Raw genomic sequence first — 12,500 nt, forward strand, 5'->3', positions numbered from 1 at the left:
TGCTGAGACCAAACCACAGATGCAGTAAGAGGGGGTCTATTTGGAGCGGGAGGACTGTGCTAAGACTACAAACACTGTGGCGGCACACTGATGGACACGAAGACACCAATACCAGAGAGGGCATCGGAGTGGCTGCTTATATATATATATATATATATATATATATATATATATATATATATATATATATATATATATATATATATATATATATCAGTTCAAACTGTAATGACCTGCTGGTGGTAATGTTTAATGTTTGTGTGGTTTGGATTTAATGTCAGTTTTTCCGATGTTTGCAAAAATACCATCCGTGCCTGAAAGGTGATTGGTGGAGAATGAGGAACTCTGCCTTTTGTTATTATAAAATCGGTAATAAAAGTAAAAAATATTGCTTTTGTGTGATTTCTTTAATACAAACGTATATTATATTACTTTATTTGTTTTCAAGTTAAAAAATATATATATTTTCAACCTTCCGCCCGATTGTAGCTGAGATAGGCTCCAGGGCCCCCCGCGACCCCAAAGGGAATAAGCGGTAGAACATGGATGGAAATGGTAGTAATAAAAATGCAGTGGCGGTTTGTCACATTCAATTACATATATGGGTTGTCAAGTTTATTATTTTTGAAATCAGATTAATAATTAATCACGGTTAATCACGGGTTATTTGCTTGCATAAATAAAATTTGCTGAATAAAATACCCCAATATTTGGGTAAAAATGCAATTTGGTAGTCAGAATGTCATACAGGAAGTTTATTTTAAATGTTTTGCTGAACTGCAAGTCATTGATTTGCTGAAAACTTGGTGAAAATATGTATAGTAAAAATTACATTTTGAAAGTCTTTGCAGTTTGCAATAATCTTACAAACAAGGTACAGTTACGAATCGATAATGTAGTAAACACACTCATAAACAACTTAACACCAGTGCACCATTTACTCTTCTTGAGTTTAAACAAGTGTGTTTAACTTTTTCAGATGACAATGCTGATCTCTTTTTTTGGTACAATGCAACCCCAGCTCCTTGGGATTACTTACAAATGTCCATGTTCTCCAGGACGCAAAATGAATTCACATTTCGTCTGTAGATGCAACTTGATGCTCTTGTTTGTGTAGTACAGTTGGTTTATCCTTGATGTAATTGTGCTTCTCCAGGGTGTTGTACGACAGATCAACTGTGGTGATATGAAGGACATTTTCTTGCAGGACTTGGTCTTCACAGATGTTACATGTCCTGCATGCGGTGCCTGTCCATTTAGCAAAGGCATATTTTTTAACTTAACTGAGCTACTTTTGTTTCATTGAATCAGTGAACTTTGCCAGTGTAGCGTTCTTCTCTGCTTGTGGTGGATGTAGCTAGTAGCTTGACAGTATCGAGCACGAGCAAAGCAGCAGCTGTCACTGCTCGCTGAGGACGGTGACTGCTGCTTGCTTTCCAAAAAGTCTCCAATATCCCCGGGAAAAGTCATTAGATATGTCGCTAGTAGCTGTTTACAAAAGAAGTCGCCAAGACAATTGGCGCCACTGTTGGCACCATGCTCGAGTACGTGTTTCGCTTTAAGATGGTATTTCAAACTTGATGAAACGTTAGTTGCTGCAACATCAACAAGTTACCTTAGTTTTATTCAAAGTACTGTTTTGAAGCGAAATCAGACTGTGTAACAAATGAGCGCGTCTTCTGGGTTAAGCCTTAGTGACTAATCATCATTCATATTTGATGTAGCCACTCCGATGCTCTCTCTGCTATCTATAGACAGATATATGTATATTTATTTATATATATATATATACATATATATATATATATATATATATATATATATATATATATATATATACACATATATAAATATATGCGTGTGTGTGTGTGTGTGTGTGTGTGTGTGTGTGTGTGTGTGTGTGTGTGTGTGTGTGTGTGTGTGTGTATATATATATATATATATGTGGGGAGGCGAGGCCGACAGACCGACAGCGAGGCGTGCCCCGCCGGGGCCGACTCAGAGATGGCGGCGAGGAGGCGTGGCCGGCGGACCAGCAGTGAGGCATGCCCCGCCTCCCCACAGTATATATGTGTGTATATATGTATATATATGTGTATATATAAATATATATATATATATATATATATATATATATATATATATATATATATATATATATGTATATATATATATATATATATATATAAATATATATATATATATATATATATATATATATATATATATATATATATATATATATATATATATATATATATATATATATATATATATAAATATATATATATATATATATATATATAAATATAAATATAATTGTGTGTGACAGATAATGCAGCCACTCCGATGCTCTCTCTGCTATCTATATCCATATAGACAGACATATATGTATATATATATATATATATATATATATATACAAATATATATACACACACATACATACTGTATATATATATATATATATATATATATATATATATATATATATATATATATATATATATAAATATAAATATAATTGTGTGTGACAAATAATGCAGCCACTCCGATGCTCTCTCTGCTATCTATATCCATATAGACAGACATATATGTATATATATACATATATATATACAAATATATATACACACACATACATACTGTATATATATATATATATATATATATATATATATATGTATATATATGACTAACAAAAGTATACGTGCAGTTGCACCCTTTTAAAAACTGTTAAAATTACAGTATTTAAACAGGTGCAACTGCAATTCTACTTCTTTTTTAAACTGACTGTAGTCGTATGAAGGAAACTTTGGCATTGGTTGTCAAACCTACAAAAAAAGGAGCAAACTTGTGTGTGATTGTTTGACACAGGCCAGGTCATAATTATTAACAAACATCCATAAGTTAATTAAGCTGATTTTGCAAGAGAGGAGCACTGCACTAAACACCATATTAAACATAGTTTTGATGAGCTCTTTGACAGTTTTGCTCAGAACACAATATTACCGGTTTTGTTACTTGCAGTTTTACAAAGGCATGACTTTTAATACAGGTCTTGTATGCAGGTAATATAAGTGCAATGGTGTGGCCTGTGATGGTAGCCAGTTTTGCTTTGGTTTAATAGATGTAGTAGTAATAGTAATGTATTTTACCCGCTTCTAAAAAGCTAGAAATTACACATTTATTTAATAGTATTAATTCCACAGTTCACAGTATCATCTGTTTCCTATTTATATGCTCACATTCCTCACTTTTGTACTCCCTCACACTCAAATTTTAACATGTAGGATAGAACTTCAAAGTGTTCAAGATATTGTTGTCACACTATTATGTAAAATGATCATAAATAAAAGACGTTAATGCGTGTGTGTGTATTCTGCAGATATCCGTGACCGCCGCAAGAAGCCGGTGATGTTGTTCATCCACGGCGGCTCCTACATGGAAGGTTCGGGGAACATGTTTGATGGCAGTGTCCTTGCAGCGTATGGAAATGTCATTGTGGTCACCATGAACTATCGACTGGGCGTGCTTGGTAAGTATGCTGTTACATGTTGTATCAGGTACTGGACACGGTTTGTCTCTTTGACATGGTCCGTTTCACCTTGGCCTTCATATTTTGGTTTCCAGAAGTTTACAGTATGGCTAATACTTTTGTTATGCTGTTCAGGGCTTTTGGATTGATTACCACTTAGTGACTTTTTAGTGACGGTTTCGATTGACTGGCAACCAGTCTAAGAGGTGTCATCGTTTTGCAACCAGAGGTGTTACAAACTGCAAAAAGTGTTTTCTTATGACTGCATAGTCACTTTCTCTTCATTTTACTTTTTTTTTCCTACACTGTCCACACATTGTGTAACATTTAATCTCAATATTCCATAATAAGACCAGCTCAACAGCAGAACTTATTTTTGTCACATAATGCATATAGAGGGGAACAATAATTCCAAAATACTGATAGATAGAAAGTAAGTTCCTACATTATGACTTCTCATTAATTACAATCCATTATTTTGTCCAAAATCCTACTAAACTCAATTGAGAGCTGTTGAAATATATATATATATATATATATATATATATATATTTTTTAGAACAGACTGCAGAAAACAGTACAATTATCTACTTTACTAAATACGTTTGTAAGTGATGGGCCCTGAAAGCATAAATATACTGTACAAGGTGTGTTGGAAAAAGGTCCAGGACTGTTCCACTGCAAGTTTTTGCCAAAATGAAAGGTGAAAAGCATCGTGTCTATAAAGAGATCCTGTGGCGTTTGCTTTGGCTGCGTCACCATGACAACACGCCAAGCTCAAAAAACCCTTGTCAGTTCCTGGTTAGGAAGAACATTGCCGTGCTGGAGCAACCTCCCTTCCAGGGGTGCATGATAAATATAGGACAGATAAGTATCAGGTGGATCCATCCATCCATCCATCCATCCATTTTCTACCGCTTATTCCCTTCGGGGTCGCGGGGGGCGCTGGAGCCTATCTCAGCTGCAATCAGGCGGAAGGCGTGTGGATATGAGAAATTATGACCTCGCACTGATAGATCCATTAAAAATAGCTCCAGTAACAATAAAATTTTTTAAAAAAAAACAATGATGTGTGCTATAGGCGGGTTATACTGAGCAAATCAAGCGCTCCTTTCCTCATTGAAAACCATCCTGGAGTCGATCGTGTGGAACATTTTGCATGCTAATTGCACCAAAAGTTTGAAAAAAATGATTTGAGGTAAAAACATTGTGCCTCGACACATCAGCCACTTAAAACACCAGCATCGCTACAGCATTGTTTTAAATGGCCTACAAAGACGCCTGGAGCCTCTATGTGTTAAGACTTGCGTGGATTTACTCCTAAAAAATGGTATACGTTCAAATCCAGAAAACGCTGTACAGACCAAAAAAATGCAGATGTGAAGTGTGCCTATGCATTATTTCCAACCAGATTTCTCCTTTACATCCCAATCAACATGGAATTGAGTGCTCATGTTGGAGTGGCTCTCCATTCCGTGTCCACGCCCCCATTTAGCCATTTGCCTGAGATCCCACACTCTACACAGTACAACAACACAAAGATAACGCGGAAGTCAGCAAAAAGAATAATTTTACCGACAATGAGTTGAAGGTGCTTATTGCTGTAGTGGAAAAATGTAGTCAATTCCACTATTGTTGCGCCGGGGAAACGCATCACATAGGATCCGTACATTGATAGAATTAAAATGTTTCTTGTTGACATATACATATTCGCCATATGATGGCCAGCAATGTGTGTGCAGTCGATAGCTCCGATTACAAGAGGAAAACTGGCTGTTGCTTCAAATTGAGCTTTCACCTTGGCCTGTTCAGCTGCATTGTACATGCCAAAAATGTAATGTTTTTTTGCACCACTGAGCCCATGCTTTAATATACATTAGTGTAATTTCACGCACAGGGGTGTGTTAATTGTTTATATGTCTGCGATGTGCATATCAATCATTCTGAGTGATGGTAATGGTTTGACATTTCAATTTTAAACAGTTGCCCAGCCGAAGTACCTGTACACACAGCATGTAGAAATGTGCACACGGCCACACTTGCCAACCCTCTCGATTTTTTTGGTAGGGTCCCGAATTTCAGTGCTCCTCCCAAAAATCTAGGGGCAACCATGGTCACAAATTTCTCTTGATTGGGACAACAGTATTGCAAAACCATCCTTTACTTGGCACCGTTTCCGGTTGGACAGTCATAAGGGTTACACCTCAAAGTCAAGCACAGCAATCAGAACAGAAGAAGAAGCAGAAGAAGAGACATGGCGAGTAAAGCCTGGTGTATAGTCTCACATCATGTAACGTGCGTAGGCAATGCTGCCTTGTCCCCAGGTGCACCTCCCAAAAATTCTAAATTCATGTCGCCGGCGACGCAGAACGCAGAGCTCTGATTAGTCCCTGAACACAGGCGAGCAGATTGTGTGCATTAAATGCACAAATTATTGTATGAAAAAAACAACAGTGATTAAACATTTGCATGAAAACCGATATTGTGTACCTAATATCTCTATGCGCTCTAAAAATAATTACTGAACGTGTTGTTTTTCAGCGTATTGTGTTGTTGCATCCAGAAGAAGTCACAAAGTACAACAGTCTTTTTAACTTATATTGCCAATCTTGTGCTAACAGGTTCAATTCCGACACATATTCTTTCTTGTGCACACACGTTTTTGTCTCACACACACACACACACACAACACTTCTCATTCTTCTTCAATAATCTTTCAGGCACAATACTTTTAATAATTAATTAATTTAATAATAATTTACAAACATTTATGAACTCTGAACATGACCATACAAAATAACACCAGCATGTTATTAATTTACAATAGTTATTTAACAGTTGTATTTACAATTACATAATGGCTCTCTCCTGTCCAATGTCCTGAACGTTGTAGATAATAATAATAGCGTCCTCTGCCATGACTCGTTCAGAAGTTGCAGTCCATCTTCACAAAGTTATTATTTTCCTCTGATTCATTAGTAAAATGTATATTAAAAGTAAACCGATGAGTCTGAAAGATTAGTTCCAGTGTAGACAAATATGTCAATGTTGTGGTTGTTGTCTATCGTCACTCATCACTTAAGGGAAATACAGTATTTAGTCAACAACAGCTGCAGTTGCTCCTTCTGGAGACACTGCCCCTTAGTGTTTTGGAAGAAAATTACATGTCTGGCGCCACCCCCACGGAAGAACTATAAATCAAACTTGACGCGAGAGTATATTCCAGCCTTTATACGCGTTCTTTGTCTATGTACGTCTATATCTGTTGTAGAATTGTTCCAATACCAACATACAAGTATTAAACATACAAGACAATATTATTTTATTGGTAAGTAAGCAAACAAAGGCTCCTAATTTGGCTGCTGACATATGCAGTAACATATTGTAATTTTCCATTCTATTATTTTGTCAAAATTATGAAAGACAAGCATGTCACTTCCTGTTCCGGTAGCTGAACTGGCGCTCGCAAATTTTACTCCAAACATTAAAGTTTAATAATGTAAGGAGGAAGTTTGCAATTAATCTAACAAGTGAATGTCTGTAGTAACCATACTTGCCAACCTTGAGACCTCCAATTTCAGGAGGTGGGAGGTGGGGGGCGTGGTCGGGGGTGGGGCGGGGGGGTGGTTGGGGGTGGGGCGTGGTTGGGGGCGTGGTTAAGAGGGGAGGTGTATATTTACAGCTAGAATTCACCAAGTCAAGTATTTCATATATATATATATATATATATATATATATATATATACATATATATATATATACCGGTATATATACATATATATATATATATATATATATATATATATATATATATATATATATATATATATATATATATATATATATATACAAACCCTGTTTCCATATAAGTTGGGAAATTGTGTTAGATGTAAATATAAACGGAATACAATGATTTGCAAATCATTTTCAACCCATATTCAGTTGAATATGCTACAAAGACAACATATTTGATGTTCAAACTGATAAACTTTTTTTTTTTTTGCAAATATTAATTAGCTTTAGAATTTGATGCCAGCAACACGTGACAAAGAAGTTGGGAAAGGTGGCAATAAATACTGATTAAGTTGAGGAATGCTCATCAAACACTTATTTGGAACATCCCACAGGTGAACAGGCAAATTGGGAACAGGTGGGTGACATGATTAGATATAAAAGAAGATTCCATGAAATGCTCAGTCATTCACAAACAAGGATGGGGCGAGGGTCACCACTTTGTCAACAAACGCCTGAGCAAATTGTTGAACAGTTTAAGAAAAAACTTTCTCAACAAGCTATTGCAAGGAATTTAGGGATTTCACCATCTACGGTCCATAATATGATCAAAGGGTTCAGAGAATCTGGAGAAATCACTGCACGTAAGCAGCTAAGCCCATGACCTTCGATCCCTCAGGCTGTACTGCATCAACAAGCGACATCAGTGTGTAAATACAGTTGGTCGCTACATCTGTAAGTGCAAGTTAAAACTCTCCTATGCAAGGCGAAAACCGTTGATCAACAACACCCAGAAACGCCGTCGGCTTCGCTGGGCCTGAGCTCATCTAAGATGGACTGATACAAAGTGGAAAAGTGTTCTGTGGTCTGACGAGTCCACATTTCAAATTGTTTTTGGAAACTGTGGACGTCTTGTCCTCCGGACCAAAGAAGAAAAGAACCATCCGGATTGTTATAGGTGCAAAGTGTAAAAGCCAGCATCTGTGATGGTATGGGGGTGTATTAGTGCCCAAGACATGGGTAATTTACACATCTGTGAAGGCACCATTAATGCTGAAAGGTACATACAGGTTTTGGAGCAACGTATGTTGCCATCCAAGCAACGTTACCATGGACGCCCCTGCTTATTTCAGCAAGACAATGCCAAGCCACGTGTTACATCAACGTGGCTTCATAGTAAAAGAGTGCGGGTACTAAACTGGCCTGCCTGTAGTCCAGACCTGTCTCCCATTGAAAATGTGTGGCGCATTATGAAGCCTAAATTACCGGAGACGCCCGGACTGTTGAACAACTTAAGCTGTACATCAAGCAAGAATGGGAAATAATTTTACCTGAGAAGCTTAAAAAATGTGTCTCCTCAGTTCCCAAACGTTTACTGAGTGTTGTTAAAAGGAAAGGCCATGTAACACAGTGGTGAACATGCCCTTTCCCAACTACTTTGGCACGTGTTGCAGCCATGAAATTCTAAGTTAATTATTATTTGCAAAAAAAAAATAAAGTTTATGAGTTTGAACATCAAATATCTTGTCTTTGTAGTGCATTCAATTGAATATGGGTTGAAAAGGATTTGCAAATCATTGTATTCCATTTATATTTACATCTAACACAATTTCCCAACTCATATGGAAACAGGGTTTGTATATACATATATATATATATATATATATGTATGTGTGGGGAAAAAAAAATCACAAGACTATTTCATATCTACAGGCCTGTTTCATGAGGGGGGTACCCTCAATCGTCAGGAGATTTTAATGGGAGCATTCGCATACCATGGTTTATATAGGGCACAGAGTGGGTGGGTACAGGCTGGCCTAGGGGCGTGGTGATTGGTTCATGTGTTACCTAGGAGGTGTTTCCGTCTATGGCGGCATGTTGTTACAATTTCGCTGCGCTTGTTGAGGGATGACAGGTCTGGACGGTAGATAATAAACAGTTTCTCTTTCAAGCATAGGTTGCATCTTTTATTACCACTATTGTAAGGTGTGCTGGATGCAAGAATTTGCCATGTTATTGAATATTCAACATTATTGTCTTTGAGGTCCCAAATGTGTTTGCTGAGTTCTGTGGTATTTCGCAGGTTTTTGTTCCTGAAAGAAGCCTTGTGGTTGTTCCATCTGGTTTTGAATTCACCCTCGGTTAATCCTACATATGTGTCGGATGTGTTAATGTCCTTGCGTATTACCTTAGATTGGTAGACAACTGATGTTTGTAAGCATCCCCCGTTGAGGGGGCAATCAGGTTTCTTTCGACAGTTACATGCTTTGTTGGTTTTGGAGTCGTTCTGACTGGGGGTCGACGGCTCATTTGCAATTGTTTTGTTGTGGTTTGAGATGATTTGTCGTATATTGTTCATGCAGCTGTAGCTCAATTTGATGTTGTTCTTGTTGAATACTTTTCTTAGGTTGTTGTCTTTGGGAAAGTGTTTGTCAATCAGGTTGAGGAATTTGTGTCCAATGTTCGTTGAGACGTTTTTGCTGTATGGGGGGTTGTACCAGATGATGCCGTTTCGTTTTCTGTTCTTTTTTGGTTGGTTTCCTGGCGTGGGTTCATAGGTGAGGGTGAAATTGTATCCGCTTTCATCAAGGGCTTTTTGGTACGGGGGGGTTGCTTGGTCAAATTCAGCTTTGCTAGATGACAGCATCGATAGCCTTTTATTGATTCCGGTAGGTATTCTTTTCGTGGTGGTGGGTGGATGGTTGCTGTCATGGTGCACGTATTGGAGTGTTGTGTTGGGTTTCGTGAATGGTTGGTAGCTGTTATTTCTCAGGTTGAAAGTGACGTAGGCCGTTCTCTTTGAAAATTTGGCATATGCGCTTCTTGGTATTCTCGCTGCTCCTTGGCGAGGCGCGACACACTGCCAGTCCGTCATCACGGTAAATACCAAGGTTCAGATTGAGGCTAGCGAGCTGGGAGAGGAGGAAACTCCCAACGAGTTCACACGTTTCTGCTCCGTCAAAACTTCCCATAGTGACGTCAAATGTTGCATTGTTCTTTTTTTGCCATGGTGTACTGTTGTGGATGAGAATGGAGTTTTTTGCGTGGATGATGATGTTTCTTTCGTTGCCTGTGATTGAGTCGTAGTCTGAGGCGAAGTCTAGTGCTTGAGTCAGTAGGTCTTGCGTGATGGAAGGGTAAAATTCCTCGATATCAAAGGAGATAAAGTTGTGCTGTTTTTTGTCTTGGATGTTGTTGAACCATTTGATTACTGCTGCTGTATTTCTCCATTGGTTGAGTGGTATTTTGTCCTTGATTTTTGTGTTGACTCTGTCCAGGATTATTTTGCTGATTTTTCCTATTTCAGATTTAGTTGGGTTTATTAGTCGGCATGTTGGGTTATTTGCGAAGTTGGGTTTGTGATCCTTCAATGTGATGAAGGCTTCCTTGTTGGCTGTGGCGTCCACCCTGTCCTCAATGTCCAGTTCAGCCGCGATCCTTTTATTTTCCAGGTGGATGTTCTGTAAGGTATTGGGTTGCGCTTTTTTGTATGATTTGGTGATGCTTCTGTCCAGTAAGGTGTGGTGTTCTGGTATGTCCATTCTGTAGAAGTTTGTGGTTTTATCGGCAGCTATGATGAGGTTGTTTACTTTCTTGATGCGCTCCTTGTCATTTTTCAGCTTGGTGAGGAGTGGGTTGCGGATTGGCTTGAATTTGACTGATTGTATCATTTTGAGCATGTCGTTCTCAAAATCCTTTAGTTCCTCAACTGTGGGTGGGTTCTTGGTAGATTTGAATCCGTAAGTTTCCTTTTGCATTCCTTTTGTTTCAGGGTGGAGGAAAAAATGTGCTTTCCACCGCATCCTTCTTAGGAACGTTGACCTCGGCACTCTGACCCCGTATCTCAGCGACTCTGTCACAAACCTGGGGGTAAAGTTTGACTCAGATTTTAAATTCGAAAAATAAATCAGCAGCGTCGTTCAAAAAAGCTTTTATCAATTACGCCAAATAGCGAAATTGAAACCGCTTCTATCAAGACATGATCTTGAGAAATTAATTCACGCTTTTATCTCGACTCGTCTTGATTACTGTCATGCCCTGTATGTTGGCATTAGCCAGGCCTCCCTCGCCCGCCTGCAGCTCGTGCAGAACTCTGCTGCTCGTCTGCTAACACAGACCCGCAGACGTGAGCACATCACCCCTATGTTAGCGTCCCTTCACTGGCTCCCTGTGCGTTACCGAATACATTTTAAACTCCTTTTATTTGTTTTTAAATGTCTAAACAACCTCGCGCCAACCTATCTCTCCGACCTCCTTCAGCCTTACTGCCCCACCCCGATCCTTAAGATCAGCCGATCAGCTGCTGTTGACGGTCCCTGACACAAGGCTGAAGCTTAGAGGTGACAGAGCTTTCGCCGTTGCTGCTCCCAAGCTCTGGAACGACCTACCCCTGAGTGTTAGACAAGCCTCCTCTCTTCCTGTTTTTAAATCTCTCTTAAAAACATACTTTTATTCCATGGCTTTTAACACTGAGTGATATCCATCCTGCAATGGCGCCCCATAATACACCTGCTGTGATCCTGTTTTTATGTTTTTATGTTTTTATTAATTCTATTTTAATTATTTATTTTTTATCGTGTTCTGTTTGTGTTGTGTTGTGTTTGCTCGGTACTCGTTTTATCTTTTAACCTGCTCATTGTACAGCACTTTGGCTACCCCTGTGGTAAATTTTAAATGTGCTTTATAAATAAAGTTGATTTCATTTGATTTGAAGTGTTCCGTCTTTTCTATGAGCCTTAGCTTGTAGTCATTCTAGACAAACACTTTCCCAAAGACAACAACCTAAGAAAAGTATTCAACAAGAACAACATCAAATTGAGCTACAGCTGCATGAACAATATACGACAAATCATCTCAAACCACAACAAAACAATTGCAAATGAGCCGTCGACCCCCAGTCAGAACGACTCCAAAACCAACAAAGCATGTAACTGTCGAAAGAAACCTGATTGCCCCCTTAACGGGGGATGCTTACAAACATCAGTTGTCTACCAATCTAAGGTAATACGCAAGGACATTAACACATCCGACACATATGTAGGATTAACCGAGGGTGAATTCAAAACCAGATGGAACAACCACAAGGCTTCTTTCAGGAACAAAAACCTGCGAAATACCACAGAACTCAGCAAACACATTTGGGACCTCAAAGACAATAATGTTGAATATTCAATAACATGGCAAATTCTTGCATCCAGCACACCTTACAATAGTGGTAATAAAAGATGCA

General features: G+C 38.4%; 1 protein-coding gene across 1 annotated transcript in view; it reads left to right on the plus strand.

The window, feature by feature from the left end:
• nlgn2b (neuroligin 2b) overlaps positions 1 to 12,500 on the plus strand; it is a 296,270-nt gene that overhangs the window by 222,752 nt on the left and 61,018 nt on the right. The window contains exon 4 of the mRNA XM_061962056.2: positions 3,389 to 3,538. Within this exon, the coding sequence (XP_061818040.1) occupies positions 3,389 to 3,538 (150 nt within the window). The remainder of the gene's footprint in view (positions 1 to 3,388; positions 3,539 to 12,500) is intronic.

Source organism: Nerophis lumbriciformis, linkage group LG09 (assembly GCF_033978685.3).
Source record: "Nerophis lumbriciformis linkage group LG09, RoL_Nlum_v2.1, whole genome shotgun sequence".
NCBI classification, from domain to species: Eukaryota; Metazoa; Chordata; class Actinopteri; order Syngnathiformes; family Syngnathidae; genus Nerophis; species Nerophis lumbriciformis.